The 18,745-nt window shown below is 29.8% G+C and overlaps 2 protein-coding genes and 1 long non-coding RNA gene across 3 annotated transcripts; 2 read left to right on the plus strand and 1 right to left on the minus strand.

Moving 5' to 3' along the window:
- Positions 1-418, plus strand: LOC112098209 (replication factor A protein 1-like). The gene is made up of 2 exons (XM_024183858.1): positions 1-220; positions 324-418. Exons 1-2 carry the CDS (start codon positions 1-3, stop codon positions 416-418), a joined length of 315 nt encoding a protein of 104 aa, XP_024039626.1.
- An 8,325-nt stretch (positions 419-8,743) lies between these two features.
- Positions 8,744-13,207, plus strand: LOC18040843. The gene is made up of 4 exons (XM_024183859.1): positions 8,744-9,545; positions 10,073-10,436; positions 10,590-12,789; positions 13,154-13,207. The coding sequence occupies exons 1-4, from the start codon at positions 8,744-8,746 to the stop codon at positions 13,205-13,207; spliced, it is 3,420 nt and encodes a 1,139-aa protein (XP_024039627.1).
- Positions 13,208-17,099: 3,892 nt separating this feature from the next.
- On the minus strand, positions 17,100-18,211 carry LOC112098416. The gene is made up of 2 exons (XR_002905530.1): positions 17,992-18,211; positions 17,100-17,204 (listed from the first exon to the last, which is right to left on the minus strand). It is a non-coding gene; the product is annotated as an uncharacterized LOC112098416 (long non-coding RNA).
- Positions 18,212-18,745: the final 534 nt, after the last annotated feature.

The following is an 18,745-nucleotide window of genomic DNA, read 5'->3' on the forward strand; positions in this document are numbered from 1 at the left end:
ATGTTGAGTGAGGGTTCTTTGTACAATGTCAAGAATTTGAAAGTTGTTTCAACTACAGGCGAGTACAGACCACTTTCAAATCAGTATAAGATTATTTTCTTGGTTATAACTTCTCTTAAGAGGTTAGAAGAAGGAACTGTCAAGATTCCGATTAATGGATTTCAATTCGTATCTCCGAATTTGATTAATTTATGTGTGAATGATAACACAATCCTCTCAGGTATTTTTTTAATTATTAATGTTTGTTAATCTTTAAGTGTATATTAGAAATTATTAATCCTTATGTTTTAACATGTTTATGTTATTTTTCCATAATATTACAGATGTTATTGGAAGTTTATGTGATGTGGGTGATATTGAGATCGTTGGAGCTGGTTGGAAAAAAAGAGATAAAAATTCTAACGGATTAGTAAGTTGAATATAATCAAGAAAACTATGACTTTATATTTTTTAGTTATTTATGTTATTTTTTAGTTATTGGTTCTCTTTACATTATTAATTTTTGCTAATTTTTATGGATAACTCGGTAACAACGAAGATTACTTTATGGGGAAAGTTAGGGGAGATGTTTGATCCAAATTTGTACAAGAAAGACGAGGGTCCTTGTATTGTGATAGTAACTTCTACAACCATTAAAAAATTCCAAGGTGATTATTTTATTTAGATCCCACTAATTAACATTTTCAAAAGCAATGTGGCTATTTTAATATTATACAAAAATTTAGATTTTGTTCAAGTTTCGTTTTACGTTACATTTGCTCTAAACAGGTGAGGTTAATTTCTCTACCACAAGTGCAAGCAAAATCTATATAAATCTTCAAATAGATTATGTAGCATCATTAATTGAAAGATTTTCCACCGTCTCCAACGTTGTGCAAGTTATTGAAAGTTCGAATGTGAATAAGATTACTTTTGAGGAAGAGATGTTCCTTAACAGAATGAGCATTGAAGAACTATTGGAGGCTGATTGGAGTTCTCAAGTGAAGGTGATTTTTCTATTTTTTTTCCTTCTCATCCATTTGTGTTATTTGTTCCTAAATATTGGAATGTCCTTATTATTTTTGTAAATGTTTATTGTTTAATTGTAGGAATATATTGTTACTGTGCGGGGCAAGATTAGTGAAATAGACAACTCCTTTGGATGGTACTATGTTTCATGCAAAACATGCATAAAAAAGGTCATACCTACAAATGGTATTTATATGTGTGGCACTTGCAAAAAGGAATGTGACTATCCTCTTGTGATGTAAGAAAAATAATATTATTTTTTAAAAAAATTGCTTATTATGTTGTTAGTTTTTCATTTTAATTCATTATTCTAATGTAGGTACAAAATACATATAAAAGTCATGGATAAAACAGCAGAGACAACTTTTGTCTTATTCAATCATGTAGCTGAGAAGTTACTTGATACATCAGCCCACAAGTTGTTTAATAGACTACCTTTATATAGTAAGGATGTCCCTACAGAAATTCAAAGCCTTTGTGGAAAAGATTTTGTTTACAAACTGAAATTGAATGACTACAATTTGAAAGAGGGACTTGAGAATTTTACTGTGTCAAAACTTTTCACCCCTGATGAGAAATTGGAGCTCGAACAAGAATTGAAGAAGGTATTATCTACCTATGCTAGGTTCAATTTGTAGGCAATATATGTAATGTTAAAAAAATTATTTAATTGTTGTATTTTGTAGGAAAAAAACAATACAGATCATGAAAATGTGGAAATATATGAAAGAAAGGAAGGACATTCCCAAGAAATGGTAATTTTATTTACTCTTATTTCCCAGTTGTTTTCCTTTATGATTAAAATTAGCATGTTCAGTTTACTCATAATTTTAATTTCCTTGATTAAAAAATTACAGGATCCTCATGATATCTTATCAAATAATTTGGAAGATTCTGTGGGAGATTTTCATGTTACTAATGCCGGTAAGAATAGAAAGAGAAAAAACCAAATTATTGATGATGATGAAGTTAGTGATGGTGGAAGTAATCAATACACAAAACATGTTTAGTGTTGTTGTTGGTCGTCTTTTTACATGTGTGTTAGTCTTTTGACCTTTTTTTTCTTTTTAGAGTGGTAATATTTAAGTGTGATATGATATGTCTTATTTTTCTGGCTATGTATGTATTTGTTTTGAACGATTGGGATAACTTATTTTTCTTGTGTTATATTTCTTTCTTGGCATCTTGCTCCGTTCTATAGATGAATGTAGATAATAAATTGGTAGTGACAATGCAAAAAAAAGGCTTATCATCATCAACAAGAGTGATAGCAACAAAAAGAAACGCTAGACGCAAATAATTGGATTAATCCCTACACTTCACTTGCGATAAAATATAAATTTAATTTTTGTTACTTTGAGTTTCATACTTTCAATCACTAAAATCTGAAAAATGAAACCCCAAAGATCTAATTCGAACGCTCAAGATTGAGATCAATAAGTTAAAAATAATAGTTATATGTTATACCACTTAATGTTTCTAATTCATTGATTGATATTGTGAATAATCTCTTGGGTAAATTTTGAATTATTCCAAATTGATTATTTTTAAATTACTTCATTATTTTTTAAAACTTCAAGTTGTTTTTATTTTTTCTTAAAAAATGAGGTGAGAGAGGTAATTTACATTTTTTAAATTATTTTAATTACGAATATTTTTTAAATTATTTTCCTTACTAACATTATTTTAATATGATTAGTCTATTGAACAAATGAAACTATTCATCTTATATTTGTATTTATTGAAAATTTTTAAATTTCAATTTTTTTTTAACTCTTAAGAGAAGAAACCCTCCCTAAATTCTCTATCTTCCATCACAATTTTGAATGACACATATTTATAGTTTAATAATTGAAAGGTGTTTTATTAGTGATTGTAAAAGAGATTGAGACTTATTTGATGTTCATTTGTTGCCCTCTGTTACTCTTTCTAACCATTTTAACTAGCCATCAACTTGGTCAAATTAAGTGACTCAAGTCCCCGCACGAGGACTTAAATGATGAAACTAATGAATTGGGCACTTGAAAGTTTTGCTCTGTTTTTGATATATTAACGTCCAACATGTTCCTAGCCTTAAATTCCAAAGTTACCCAAAACTAATTAGGGAGGAATGTTTTACTTAATTTACATTTTAGTTGCCTAAGAAAACATTTTTGTCCTCCAATAATAAATAAAATAAGTGGGAACTTTGAAAATTCAAACACAAAAAAGCCCATTTGAACCTTTGGTTTTTGACAGCTGCTGTATTCAAGAATAAAAAAGTTAAGAAAAGATGATAACGTATAAAATCTAAAAATAGCATTGAAAAAGAGCCAAAAGGAAATTTGGATAATAATAATATTAATGTCCCTATATTTTATCAAATAAGGATATTGTTTATCAATTTATATAAAATAAGTTCCTAACCAAGATTGAATAAAGATTCAATGTTGATCTAATTTTTGTAATGAATTTTATAAAGGTTTGTCGTTTGATTAATATTTTTTAAATAACAATATAGATACAACTAAATTTTAATCATATATTATTATAAATATACACATATCAAAAAATAAATAAATAAAAGATTAACACTTAATCTAGATTCAACAAAATTGGATTTTGAATGACACATACTTATAGTTTAATAATTGAAAGGTGTTTTATTAGTGATTGTAAAAGAGATTGGGACTTATTTGATGCAAATAGACAATATATGTTTATAAAACATTAAAAGGAAAAAGCAATGGATCCAATTATTATCAGTCTGAAAAGAAAGCACATTGTTTCAAATCTTCACAAACTACAAAATACAAAAATGGACTGTTTATTTTTTCACGTCATAACATATAATGTAATTAATATATGAATGAATGTTCTTTTATCTTCCCTCAACAATGCCACTACCAAGGCCTAATTTTAGTGTCATAATCTCATATTTAATTATACAACATTTGTATCTACTTTTTATTTATAGATAAGTCTTAGTGAATAATTAATTTTCGTCTTAAATCTAATTAACATTAATTTAAAGAATTGAAACTTAAGACGATTCCTTTAGCAAATGTTAATTGCTAACAACAAGTTTAAGATTTGTTAAGTGTTTAATTGCAACCCATTAACGGTTTTGACAATGATTGAGGTTTAAAAGAAATAAAGAAAGAAATGGGGAGACGCCGTATTAAATTGGTTTTATTATCAACAATTAATTAATCATTATATCATTTTCAATTAATTAGAAAATGTTTAGACTCACGAGAGCCTGAGGTAATAGCAACATTATCGACTAATGATAGTCTTGAAGATGAGAAAGACGCAAATTGCTATAAAACACATCATTTGCGTACCAATTTCACCCAATAATTGAAATTTGACAAATTTCTCCTAAAATTTAAACATAGATAAAAGAAATAATAAGAAAACAATAGTTAATCTTGGAAAGGTTTAAACAATTTTGACACATTAAGCTTATAAATCAACTATGTGTAACTTAAATAACATTAGTTTCATCCATGTCTCTTAATTAATTATAAGCCTTGACTACAAGAGGTGATGTGGCATCACTATTTTACATCTTCTTATATTATTTATTATCTAATATATTAGTTGAGATTAAAACATAATTACATTATAAAATATTAAAAATATAATATAATTATTAGGTTACAAAAGATTACATGTCTTTTCCTCTTCCTATTTAAATTCAACAAGTCTTGAAACATTCATTTATTTTATTATGCCAACAATTAAACTTTAATGGCTTTAAAAAGCATCAATTAATTAATATAGAAAGGAATGTTCCTTCATCTTCCCTCAACAATGCCACTAGGGCCTAATTTTAATGTCATAATTTCATATTTAATTATTCAACCTTTTGTTTAGTGCTTTTTGGCTTCTTCAAATTCTATAAATATTAAGTATTTAAGATTTGTGGCATCATTATTTCTCATCTCTTTATATTTTCTAATATCTAATATATTAGCTTAAATTAAAAAATAATTACATTACAAAATATTAAAAATAGAAAATAAATAGAAAATGATTATTAGATTACAAAAGATTACATGTCTTTTCCTATTTCTATTTAAATTCAACAATATATAACCATTAATAATAATTAATTATAAGTCTTGAAACATTCATTTATTTTATTAAGCCAACAATTAAACTTTAGTGGCTTAAAATATATCAACTAATTAATATAGGAAGGAATTCTTTCATCTTCCCTCACCAATGCCATTACTAGGGTTTAATTTTAATTGCATAATCTCATATTTAATATGCAACCTTTTATATTCGTTTTTTTAAAATATGATAAGCCTTAGTGAATAATTAATCTTCAATGTCAAATCTAATTAACATTAATTTAAAGAATTGAAACTTAAGACGGTTTCTTTAGCAAATGTTAAGTGCTAACAAATTTTAGATTTATTAATATCCATGGAACTAGCTGAGAAGGTCCACTACTCTACTATTTCAATTGATCAATAATGAAAATCAAAACCCTTTGATTTTTGCCCAAACTACTTCTTCTTCTTCATATTTTCTCCGCCAAAACCAGGTAATGTTAATAAACTCAACTATATATATTGATTTACGTTTTTTTTTTTCAATGCATGCTTTGAAAGCTTAGACCCGTTTAAGAATTATTAGTAGACACATGTTTTATCAGTGTCATCTTAGGATGACAAGAGGATCATATGTCTATTAATAATTCTTGAATTGTCCCAACTTGGACAGTTTGGGAATGCATAATTTTTTTTAGTTCCAAGTAGGTGAAGTTTTGTTTCACATAAAAGGAAATTTCGATAGCTGCTCCTCATGTTCTCTGGGTACATACTAGATGAATGCATAAATCTAGGTCGTGTACTTGGAGAACTATGGGGAGATACTGTCGAAATTTCTATAAATGTGGAAGAAACTTCACCTACTAGGAACTGAAAAAAATTGTTCATTCTTGAATGGGATTTATAGGACCACCTACCATTTGTAAATGTGAAGAGAATGTTGGAAATTGGGGAAGCGAAGAGTTGAGTTGGTAAATGTAATTGGTTGTGGTTTTGCTGAGTTGAGTTGAGTTGCTAAAGAAACCATTATTGGCTGTTAACAATCACAGATTCTCATCAAACATTTAGTTGAATATGTCAAACACACAGACTATCATGCTTTAATTTCTTTAGAGTATGACATGTTTGAAGTTTGATTATTGATTCCAATTAGGTTATATATATTTATATTTTGGTATTTTAGTACAAATATTTCATAATTTTGTAGAAACTATTATATATTAGTGTTTAGAAAGTGTTAGATATATTCTCTGTCTAATATAATTTTAATATATTTTGTGATGAAAATAAAATACTCCAAGAGCATCCTATTTCACAGATTATTTTATAATATTAATGTTGATGATGCAAATATATAATTCACATATATAGAGTATGGAGCGTAATTTTAGATTGTAAATTAAACAAATATTTTTATGATCAATAATAGCTACTGATGATCAAGCTTAATTAATTGTGAGCTACTGCAAATCAATTAAAAAGCTGATCACCAAGTTCAAGTTACTATGGCAGTAATTTATAAGAGTGAAAGTGTTGGCTCCTGTGTTTAAAGATGTTTAAAGAATAAAACAATGTGTGGATTAATTATTTGAAAATTAATGTGTACGTAATCAAATTTGATCATCTCAATTTCTTTGGATCAATTTAATTTGATGTCAATTTGTCAATGCGTTCTATTTGTTTATCCTTATCAAATAAGTTTACTCGATTTCATTATTATGAAAACTTAGTTTTAAACATAATATGTTGTTCTTATTTTCATTAACACCGGATTACTTTGTTTTAACAGATTACTACTCACTTGTCTTTACAATTGTTGCTATCTACTTGTTTGCGAAAAACCATAAGGTAAGAAAGAAAAATCTTTGAATAATCTTTGGTTGTCTAATTTATGCGATTTACACGTGGAGGTATTGAAAATTTTCACTTTAATTTTTCAATGCAAACTTTGAAAGCTTAGACCTGTTTAAGAATTATTAGTAAACACATGTTTTAGCTCGTGTTTATATTTATTGACTAATTAATCTCTGGTGTAGTTTTATTTAATTGTTATATAAATGCAGGAGGTACAATTAAAAGAGGCGGGTCTTTTCTGAATGTGAACTAGCTATATTTGACTCGGAGGATCCAGTGTCAATCTGGATATTTGATGTTTTGTGGAAATAAACAGATAGAAAAGGTTTAACTAAACGCTTAAGTTGTTCTCGACTGCATTGTACAATGTACTTGACTATTGAGTGATAGATTTTGCCTGTGTGATTGGAACAATGCTAATGATTCTAATATTTAGTCCTAATCGATGTGGTACATATCTTTTAAATGATAAAATAATAATTTTATGAAACTATCCAACTGCTTTTCTAACCTTCAATTTTTGGTTTGAATTGAATTTTATGAAATTCGATAAAGTAAACAGAAAAATTAATGCCTTCCATTTGCAAGCATTTCTATTAGAAGTACAAAATAGCAAACTTCGAAATGTCTTAATTCAATATCATTAATTTGACTATTGACTTCTAAAAAAATGCAAAAAATAATTATGAACAAACAATTATTTCACAATACATGTGTGCAACATTATTAATTCTTATGCAAACAAAAAAAATTAATTGATTAATAACTATTAACTCTTTGTGAGTGAACAAAGATAGAGACAAAGAGTGGAAAAAACATATCATTTTTACAGTTCACCAAATGGGGAAGTTGGAAAAAAAAGATATAAAAAGTTTTAACAGATTAATAAGTCGAATATAATCAAGAAAACTATGACTATATATTTTTTAATTATTGTTTTATCATAAGAATTGATCGACAAATTGACTTCACTAATTTTATTAATTCTTTCCTAATTTTTAATTTTCTTTTTCACTAAATACATCCAATATTTGTTGAAGAAAAACCGTTAAAGTAATTGAAGAAGAAAGTAATTGTTAATATATATTAACAAATATATATATTTCTAACATATTTCAGTTGGGAATTTCCTTCAATCTCCTGGTAAAGCTGGATATGATAATAATAAAACATCATTACATATAAATCCAAAGAGTCAAACAAACAGAGGAAAGCGCCTTCGTCACACAGGTACGTATATATATTTAAATTTATCGAGCTTTATTAGTTATTCATCATGCTTGTAATACTTGAAACTAATAACTTATTCATTGCTTTTGGAACTTTAAAAATATACAGTTGAACATGGACAACTAAAAATAGCGTGTCTCTCTTTTGATGAGAATATAGATCAGTCCACAAGCTTTCCATTGGATGGTGTAACATCAAATAATGGTATATATTTGCATGAAACTACATGTACAATGAAAATATTAATATGTTTAGTAATATTTTTTCTTACCATATTCACTTAGACGAAATAAGATACTTTGTTACAATATTATTATTTGTTGAATTTGACAGTTCATTACACAACGCCTTGGAATTTTGGACCCCTTACATACACATGTCAATATTGTGGTGCCATTTTATGGTACGAGGAACGGAACAAGAAAACCAAAAAGGTCTCACATCCCAAATTCACATTTTGTTGTATGAAAGGTCGTGTGCAGATTCCATTCATGAAAGAAACACCTCCTTTACTCAAATATCTTCCCGGGGCAGATTCTGGACAAAAGGGTTCTAAATTTTGAAAAAATATCAGGGCTTATAACTCCATGTTTGCTTTCATATCTATGGGAGGTCGAGTTGATGCATCAATCAATCGATCAAAAGGTCCTTATGTTTTCAGGATGAGCGGTCAGAATTATCATCACATTGGTTCTTTGTTACTAGAAGTTGGGAAAAAACCACAGTTTGCTCAGCTCTATATCTATGATACTGAAAATGAGATAGACAACAGAATCAACACTCTATTAAAACATGGAATGAAGACAGAAATTGATCACGAAATTCTTCATGAACTATCTAAAATGTTGGACCAACATAATAATTTGGTCAAATCTTTTAGAATGACGAGGGATAGATACAAAACACAACCAGAATCTACATTTTGTTTACGACTCCTTAATAGTAGAACAAGAGATGGTCGTCGATACAATATACCAACAGTTTCAGAAGTTGCAGGCTTAATAGTTGGTGATTTCAGTGAAGCAAACTTTCAACGCGATGTTATTATAGAGCATCGCACAAAGGGACTTCGGAGAATCACAGATTTGCATCCAAGCTTCATGCCCATGACATACCCGTTAATATATCCTTATGGCGAAGATGGATATAGACCTGACATATCTTTAAGAGACATAACTGATAACCCTTTTAAGAGGCAAAAGCTGACAATGAGGCAATATTATTGCTTTAGGTTGCAACAAAGATTGAATGAGGGACACACTCTACTTCAAGCTGGTAGACTATTCCAACAATATATAGTTGATTGTTACATGGCAATTGAAGAAGAAAGATTTCGTTGGATCCGGAATAATCAACAAAAACTTCGATCAGACCTTTTCTCTGGTTTAATGGATGCTGTTCATCGAGGTGATTCTGATTGTTCGAAAGTTGGAAAATCGATTATTCTACCTTCATCACACACGGGGGGACCACGATATAGAATACAAAATTATCAAGATGCTATGGCAATTTGTAAATGGGTAGGATATCCTGATTTATTTCTTACTTTCACTTGCAACCCAAAGTGGCAAGAAATAAATAACATGCTCCGATTAGTTGGACAAAATAATGATGACAATCGAGTCGATATCATATGCAGAGTTTTCGAGATAAAATTATTCCAACTAATGCAAGATTTGAAAAAAGATCAACCGTTTGGAAAAATAATTGCATGTAAGTTCACTTCAAATTCGTATCCATAACAAATTCAACTCATTTGTTATTGAAAAGTGCAGGGAAAAACAATAATTTCACAATTGAAATCAATATTTCTAACTTTTAAATTTTACTCCATTTTGTGGCAGGTCTATATACAATTGAGTTTCAAAAAAGAGGCTTGCCCCATGCACACATACTGCTTTTTTTGCATCCAACAATGAAAAATTCTTCTGCAGACCATATTGATAAAATAATAAGTGCAGAAATCCCTGACTTAAATGTTGATCCTGATGGTTATAATGCAGTTAACAAATTTATGATTCATGGACCGTGTGGAAAACACAATTCTCACTCTCCATGCATGATGCAAGACAAGTGCACAAAACATTTTCCAAAAAAGTTTAATGATCAGACAACAGTGGATACAAATGGTTTTCCAGTCTATAAAAGGAGAAATACAGGTATTCATGTCGAAAAGAAAGGTGTCTTCTTGGATAATCGATATGTGGTCCCTTATCACAGGAATTTAATTGTCAAATTTGATGCACATATTAATGTTGAGATTTGTAATTACTCGAGATCAGTTAAATATCTTTTCAAGTATGTCCATAAAGGGTCTGATAGAACAACTGCAACAATGGAATCTATTGACACTACCCAAGAAATGGACGAGATCAAAACATATTTGGACTGCAGATATATATCAACAACCGAAGCTTGCTAGCGAATCTTCCAATTTGACATACATTACAGAAAGCCAGCAGTTGAAAGATTGCCGTTCCATTTACCGGGAGAGCATATAGTAATATTCGAAGAATCTAAGTGCTTAGAAAATGTGCTTACCATACCTGGAATAGAAAAAACAAAGTTCACAGAATGGTTGGAGGCAAACAAGAATTATGATGATGCACGAGAGTTAACTTATTCTGATTTCCCTACATGTTGGGTATGGAATTCAAAAGACAAAACTTGGACTAGGAGAAAAAATGGCTTAGCAATCGGAAGAATTTACTTTGCACATCCTTCAAGTGGAGAACGATTTTATATGAGAATGTTGCTCAATTTTGTAAAAGGAAGCACTTCATTTGAAAGTATTAGAACAGTAAATGGAGTGACATATCCAACTTTTAAAGCTGCGTGCTATGCTTTGGGATTATTAGACGATGATAAAGAATGGATCGACTGCTTGACTGAAGCTGCAATATGGGCGACTGGAAATGAATTAAGACATCTTTTTGTCACGATACTCATTCATTGTCAGGTTTCTGATGCACCCCAACTTTGGAAATCTAATTATACTACTTTATCAGAAGACATAACTTCATTGCAAAGGAAAAAATTCAGATTGAAAGATCTTCAGTTAACCGAGCAACAAGTTGAAGCATACACATTGTTGGAGATTGAAACTATCATGCTGAAAATGGGAAAAAGTTTGAGAGACATAGATGGAATGCCACTTCCTAATTCTTCTTTGATAAGAGATTCAGGTAACCGATTGGTCAATGAAGAGCTTGATTATGATCGTGATCAATTAAAGAAGTTGCATGAGAAATCGTTTGCTGCTCTAAATGCTTGCCAAAAATCAGCCTATGAAGCAATAATGCATTCTGTTGACAATGAAGAAGGGCGTTTATTTTTTATCAATGGACACGGTGGTACTGGTAAAATATTTTTGTGGAATACAATTATTGCAAAGCTCAGATCACATTCTAAAATAGTCTTGCCTGTTGCAACTTCAGGTATAGCAGCTTTGTTATTGCCTAATGGTAGGACAGCTCATTCGCGATTTCATATTCCTTTGGATGTGACAGTAGAGTCCACTTGTGAAATCCGACAAGGCACCTTATTAGCTGGACTTCTTATGAAAACTTCTTTGATCATTTGGGATGAAGCGCCTATGGCACATAAGTTCTGCTTTGAAGCTTTGGATAAGACCTTGAGAGATATTCTAAGAACAAGGTATGAAAATAGTTCTATCAAACCTTTTAGAGGACTTACAATAGTATGTGGTGGCGATTTCCGACAAATATTGCCAGTTGTGCCAAAGGGGACAAGAGCAGACATTGTTGATGCTTCACTTAACTCATCCTACTTGTGGCCATTTTTCAAAATTTATGAGCTCAAACAAAATATGAGGCTCTATAATGGAAGCATGAGTGGCTGTGAGGCTGCTAAAATAGCTTCTTTTGACAAATGGTTGTTGCAGATTGGAGATGGTTTATTATATGATGACATTGATAGAGACTTAGTTAAACTACCTTCTGATATCTGTAAGAAACCATCAGAAAATTTGATGAAATCAATAGTCGACAATATCTACCCATCAATTCAGCATAACTACAGTGATCCAGCATATTTGAAAGAAAGAGCAATATTAACCCCAAAAAATGAAATGGTGCATGAATTGAACGAGATGATTATGAATATAATACCTGGTCAAGGGAGAACCTATTTTAGCTCAGACAGTATATGCAAAGCAAGCGCAAACACAAATGATGAAGATGTTCTATATCCAACTGAATTTTTGAATAGTTTGAAATTCAATGGCATCCCTAATCATGACATACGACCTAAGGAAGGTGCTCCCGTAATGCTTCTTAGAAATCTAAATCAAATAGAAGGCCTATGCAACGGCACAAGATTAATTGTCACTCGTCTTGGTAAATGGTCCATTAGAGGTGACATCATTTCTGGAACAAATATTGGACAAAATGTCACAATTCAAAGAATTATTATGTCTCCTAATGAATCAAGATGGCCATTCAAGCTTAACAGACGACAACTTCCTTTAGCACCATGTTTTGCCATGATGATCAACAAAAGCCAAGGACAATCTCTTAAACATGTTGGCTTGTATCTCTCTAAGCAAGTATTCACACATGGTCAATTATATGTCGCCGTGTCTCGAGTTACCACAAGAGAAGGATTGACCATACTAAATGCCGATCAAGAGGTAGAAGACCGAACCTTCATAAAAAACATTGTCTACAAAGAAGTATTTCAAAATATTCACACATCAGCTCACAAAATCAAGGTATCACATTTTTAGATTATATTTTAAAATTTAATTTATACATTGCAAGCTCTTACTTCACCCTATAATAATGATTTTTATTATGTGTTTTAATTATTCAGTAGACAAATGGATAAATCATAGGAACTATCGAGACAACAAAATGGTAGTTTGGCTGAGTTTTCCAAGCTGTTATGGAGGATTTAATCGCCAAAGAACATAGTACGTGAAGAAGCATTCTTTTTTACATCAACTATTTCTCCTTTCATTCTCTCTAATCCATGGACACATGGTTTATATACAGATAAAGAACATTTTGGCACTAGGTGTTGCTGATCCCCATTGGAACTTGCCATAGCTGCAAGCTTGATATAAACAACTGCTCACCTACGCAGCTACAAACGATGCGAAATAAATTACAAAAGTCTTTACATGTATTTTACTTATTTCTTTTATAATTCAACGCTAAGGATACTCAATTACAAAATTTAATTTGGAACTTATCAACTACAAAAGGTATAAAGTCTGTACACTTAGACTATACACGTTAATATATATTTTTAAAGTTAACAAAAAAATAGTTAACTTTCATAAATAACATTAGTTTTATAACGCTGGCTCATTTAAAAAAAATTAATTTATATTTTTTATCAGTTTTATCGAGTGTAAAGAAAAAAAATTGATAATACTAAATTTATTTTCTAAAGCCGCGCGAAGTGCGGTTTTATTTCCTAGTTTGTATATAATTAAAAAATCGTTACCAAAATTTTTTAAGAAAAATGTCATGAATAATGAAACTTGAGGAATTAGCGTAAAAACCATGTTCAGTATAGCGGTCCCTCAAATTAACCAATGAGAGTAAAGTCATCAGTGCACGCAATGATCTATAAAACAACTTGAACCTTTGAGAATAAGCTGTAAACCACTTGTTTAATGCAAATGAATTCTTTTTCTTTAATGCGAAAAAAAAAGTTGTGGTGGTTAAAAAAGTGCAAAATAAGTGAGATTATAGGGGTGAGTTTGTTATTGTTTCTCAACTAGTATTTTTTAAACTTGTTCATAGATTGAAAATTATTTTTTATGGGATGTTTTATTATTTGAAAACTTATTTGGTCATTTGTTTTTAAACAGTATATGAAAAGAAAAATAACGAAATACCTAAAGTTATTTTTTTAATAATTTGTAGTTAATTTTTTAGTTTATGACGTATTTACATATTTAAATAACTTTAAATTAGTTTATATTAAACAAAATTTTAATTAGTTAATAAATTATCATCGTTTATATATAAACAAATTATGATCACCATTTCACATTGCTCCAAACATGCTAAAGAATCAAATCATGCTCCAAACAACCATTTCACATTGCTCCAAGGCAAGCTAAAGAATCAAATCAAGCAGTTGTGCAAGTCATGATCACCAAATGAAAATAGTGGAGCATGCTCATGGTATTAAGCATTCAAGATTACACAGGAGTTGAAGTGCTTAAAATATTCCAAGTAATTAAATAGAGTTTGAAGTGAGCTAACTTTGTATGCATGTTGTCATTGACTTTTATTTGGCATTCTAAAATATATATATATATATCTTCTATGAACTGAAAACATCGTAATAAAATGAATATTTTTCGTGCCATATCAATAGAACTAAAATTATATATTAAAAAAATTAATCAAGAGGATAAAGGATAAACAAGTTCAATTTATGCATGTTGTCATTGACTTTTATTTGGACAGATTACTATCCGATTCAATTTTGTCCAAACAAATTGTTGTCCAAAACCGCCAGTTATGCTGGACAACGAAAAATTTATATGTCATATCGGATAGTATTCATTGTATTCATTGACTTTTCACGAAAATAGTTATTAGGCTTTCTTTTTGCTAGGAAACTTATATTTGTAACATTTGGTCTATATAAATTACACATACATGTATTCGATTGATTGTCTCAATACTTTATAATCAATTTTTATCCAGAACAAGGTGCTGTTTATAAAAAGACGTTAACTGAAATTTAATGAAAATAATTAATTCAATTAATTGAATTCGTATGAGACATTTTATCTCCTTAATTATTTATTGATATTTCTCATAATTTATAGCTGATTTCTTGTCAGCAATATTCTATTTCATAGTTATACTGATGAATGATGATTTTATTATTTATATCTTTTATGCTATTTAAATATTTTATAAGCTTTACGACAAATAAAGATTGATGGGGTTACCGAATTAAAAAAACAGCTACCAAATAATTCAATAGTTTTATATTTTATCGACTTAATTGAAAATACTTTAATATAGTATACGTAACGAATGAAATTAGTCACCGAACAATACAAAAACATTTTTTTTAACATATTTAAATTTTATTTGGTGACTGTAAACTATAGTCGCTTCATAATCTTTATTACAATAATGTCATTTAGATAAGGAAATGAGATAAATAAATATCATCGTAAGGTGACTAATTCCTAATATGGTCTCCCATTATATTCCAGTATGTGACTAAACAATATTAGTCACCACAGTTTCTACACCTAATTTGATTATATTCAGTGATTGTTTGTTTTAGTTGCCTAAGCACCCCGATTGCAACTAAATATGTTGGTCTTTGAATCCAATTCCCATAATAAATGTATACCATCTGTGACAAATATAAATTTGGCAAGGAAAAGCGTATTGGATGACTATACCATATAGTCATCCAAAATTGATGATGATAAAAAAAAAAAAATCATTCGTTTGAACATTTCGACTATATCACGTGGCTCCACGAGCATCACGGCCGGTTTAAACACTGAATAATATAATTAATTACTTCACCACATTATTAGCATGGCGTTTAAATTAACTATTAGATTTGATTGATGATTCCACCTAAAAGGGTCAATAATCAAGGGCATTTTGGGAATACAAAAGCACACTCCAGATGTGAAAGTAATCAACACAAAAAACCCGAAATCCTGGACCCGGTTTTTTAATAAATTTAAAAAAATAAATATATTATATATAAATATATAATTATGAATTTATGATATATTGGATGTTATTTAAATTTATTGTATGATTATTGTGTTGTTGAATTTAATTTATTTATTTTATATATTAGATTGAATGAGTTTAAGTTAGAAATTGGATGAATGTAGGTATTAGAAAGTAGATTGAAATAATTTTTATTTATTATTTGTGCAAAATTTGCATTGTTAATGTGTTATATATTTGTATTTGACTTTTTTTTTTTAAGTTTGAGATTGAATGAGTTTATTTGATTATTTTCTTTTTAAAAATTTGCGTTGTTAGAGAAATGAAAAAAAAATTGAAAAAAAAATTGAAGTTATCACATGCGGGTTTAAAAAGCCCGGATCAAAACCCGGACCCGGAAGGTGCCGGGCTCAAGCCCAAACCGCACCCGAAAAAACTGGGTTTTAACCCGGGTCTGGGCTTGCATTTCTCTCATCCGGTCCGGTCCCGGGCAACACCAAAACCTGAACCGGACCCAGATTTTGCCAAGCCTAATCGTCGCTATCTGTTGCCAAAGCTCCCTTTGATAAAATTTCTATTAATTTATTTCTTACAAATTATACAATTTATTTTATTTTTTTCCCCCACAGCAATATTTAGATACATTTTCTTTTCCAAATTTTCTCTTTCTTTTGCAACTTTATTACCGATATATGTATAATAAATTTCTTTGAGTGAACAAAATTATGATAAATTTTTATCTTTTAATAAAGTCAAAAAATAAAATAAAATCATTAAAGAAAATTTTATTAATCCCACAAATATCTTGTCATGACTTTTATTATGCTTGCGTTCCTTTCTCATTTTTTTATTTGTTTATTAAAAAGAAAATCCAAGTCAAAAGTTCTTCATCGACTAATAGAAAAATGCCACGCTAGATACCAGAGGATAATGCTTACAGCAACAACTTGGGCAGGATTGAAGAAAACAAAAGAAAATAATAGAATCTTTTGGAGTTAGGATCTTTGAATCTTTAAACTGTATCATCATTCATCGGTACAAACAACATCCACTTTCGTACTATTGGAAAACTATTTTTGGGAATGTGTCATTCTCGCAATAACAATATATTTTTTTTCTTAGTATGAGTTTGTATATGTTATATTAACACAAATCCGTCTTAATAGAGATAACGATAAATTATTATGCTAATCCAAGCAGCTGCATCTGCAGCTGCCTTCCTATCAGCCTTGCTAGCAAGAGACATTTTCATTTTTTTTTATACAGTTTACAAGCCTCAACTAGTTTATTCCCCAGTCATCACGAAAATCCCCATCCACATGCAAATGAAGTGCAAAGGACTTACCCTATTTGGCAACAAAACCTCCTGCAAAGACAAAGTTGGAACAAGTTAGAGAACTTGTCAAGTTGTGATAAACCAATAGTCAAATTGTATTGTAATTTATGATTTAATATATTTAAATGAAAAATAATAAAACTACAGAATAATCCACAGATTGATTGAAAAGCAAGAAAAATGTAAATGAACAAGGTCAGACATCTTTTTTCTTTCCTTTTTTTTTGCGTTATAATGTGAAATTATTAAACCAAAACCGATGGTGAGAGCAACTAAATTTCCCATTTATATCGTTCCGATATTCTTGATTTGGTATTAGATTTCACATCATTTGGCATAACAAACTTGAGAATATGAAACCTTGTATTAATTTTTCCCAGAAAAAAAGGAAAAAAGAACCACACAACTTGGGACCTGTAAACCATTGTAATCGACACTCCGTTACGTTCCATTTAAAATACACGATTCTGGATGCAGCTCACTCTACTGTAGCCACTTAATTATCCCAAAAAAAATAATAATAATAATACCTTAAACAACAATCAAAGTCAAAGTTCACTTCAAAGAACTAGATTTGAGTAACTACAGGCTTAAAAAAAATCTTAGATAAATTCAAAACTATCCATCCATTAAGCATCAGATCCTTACAATATCAGATCAAGCACTAGAACTATTTGCACAAAATCAAGATCAAGAAATTTACAGAATCAGATCTATCATTAATATAATCACAATTCAGGTCAATTCGTCAACAGATCCAAAGTAACGATGACAGTTACGTACAGTGAAATCAAAAAACGAAAATGTTGAGTTTTACCTGAAAAGGCAGCAAAAATACGAGTGCCGGTTACACTTACGGTGTGTGCCATTCAGTTGGAATCGGCTCTGATGGAGTGCGAGCGTCGTTTCGTTTGGTTTCGTTTCGCGTTTTTGCTGTTTGTTTCTATTTCAGTTTCGTGGAAATTGTTTAGAACGCCGGCTGCCACCTCTAAGCATATCATCACGCGAACGTTTACTTTGGGTGCTTGTACATTCTCATTTTTATACAATGCATATAAATAGAATCCTTATGCTCCGCATTTTATTTTGTCGCAAGTCTTGCCGTTGAAACTGTAAATTAATTGGATAGCGAGTGCTTCGCGATAATGTTATACGCCAAAACGGCAGTAACATTGTTAAATAAATTATTATTTTTTGGTGTAGCTATTTGATTTCATGAAATATATTTGGGAAATTTTTTTCATATAACCACTTTCAAAAACTCATTATAGAAATTAGCCATAGAATAAAAGTTCTTAAAATAATAACCACACACATTTTGTATGGACTCAATTACCCCTCCCCAAAACTCCTCTCTCATTTTATGCCAACAACTAAATACAAACCATTTCATCCCAACAATTAAACACAAACTCCATAAAACTCCTCCCATTTGACTTCTCAAACTCTCTCCAACAACTAAACACAAAATTACTCTAATTTCATATGCATCAAACAACAATTATTTAACTTGCACTGAAGATAAAATCAATTAACACAAAAAAGAAAAAAAAAACCTCCAGAAGGAATTA

Source organism: Citrus clementina, unplaced genomic scaffold (genome assembly GCF_000493195.1).
Source record: "Citrus clementina cultivar Clemenules unplaced genomic scaffold, Citrus_clementina_v1.0 scaffold_5, whole genome shotgun sequence".
In the NCBI taxonomy this organism is placed as follows: Eukaryota; Viridiplantae; Streptophyta; class Magnoliopsida; order Sapindales; family Rutaceae; genus Citrus; species Citrus x clementina.

Excerpts from the sequence above, each read along its gene's own strand:
- LOC112098209 (XM_024183858.1), top strand. The coding sequence starts at position 1 with ATGTTGAGTGAGGGTTCTTTGTACAATGTCAAGAATTTGAAAGTTGTT. Across the intron at positions 221-323 it reads TGATAACACAATCCTCTCAG|ATGTTATTGGAAGTTTATGT; the intron begins GTATTTTTTTAA and ends ATAATATTACAG.
- LOC18040843 (XM_024183859.1), top strand. The coding sequence starts at position 8,744 with ATGGGAGGTCGAGTTGATGCATCAATCAATCGATCAAAAGGTCCTTAT. Across the intron at positions 10,437-10,589 it reads TCAGTTAAATATCTTTTCAA|AAAGCCAGCAGTTGAAAGAT; the intron begins GTATGTCCATAA and ends CATACATTACAG. Across the intron at positions 12,790-13,153 it reads TACTAAATGCCGATCAAGAG|ATAAAGAACATTTTGGCACT; the intron begins GTAGAAGACCGA and ends GTTTATATACAG.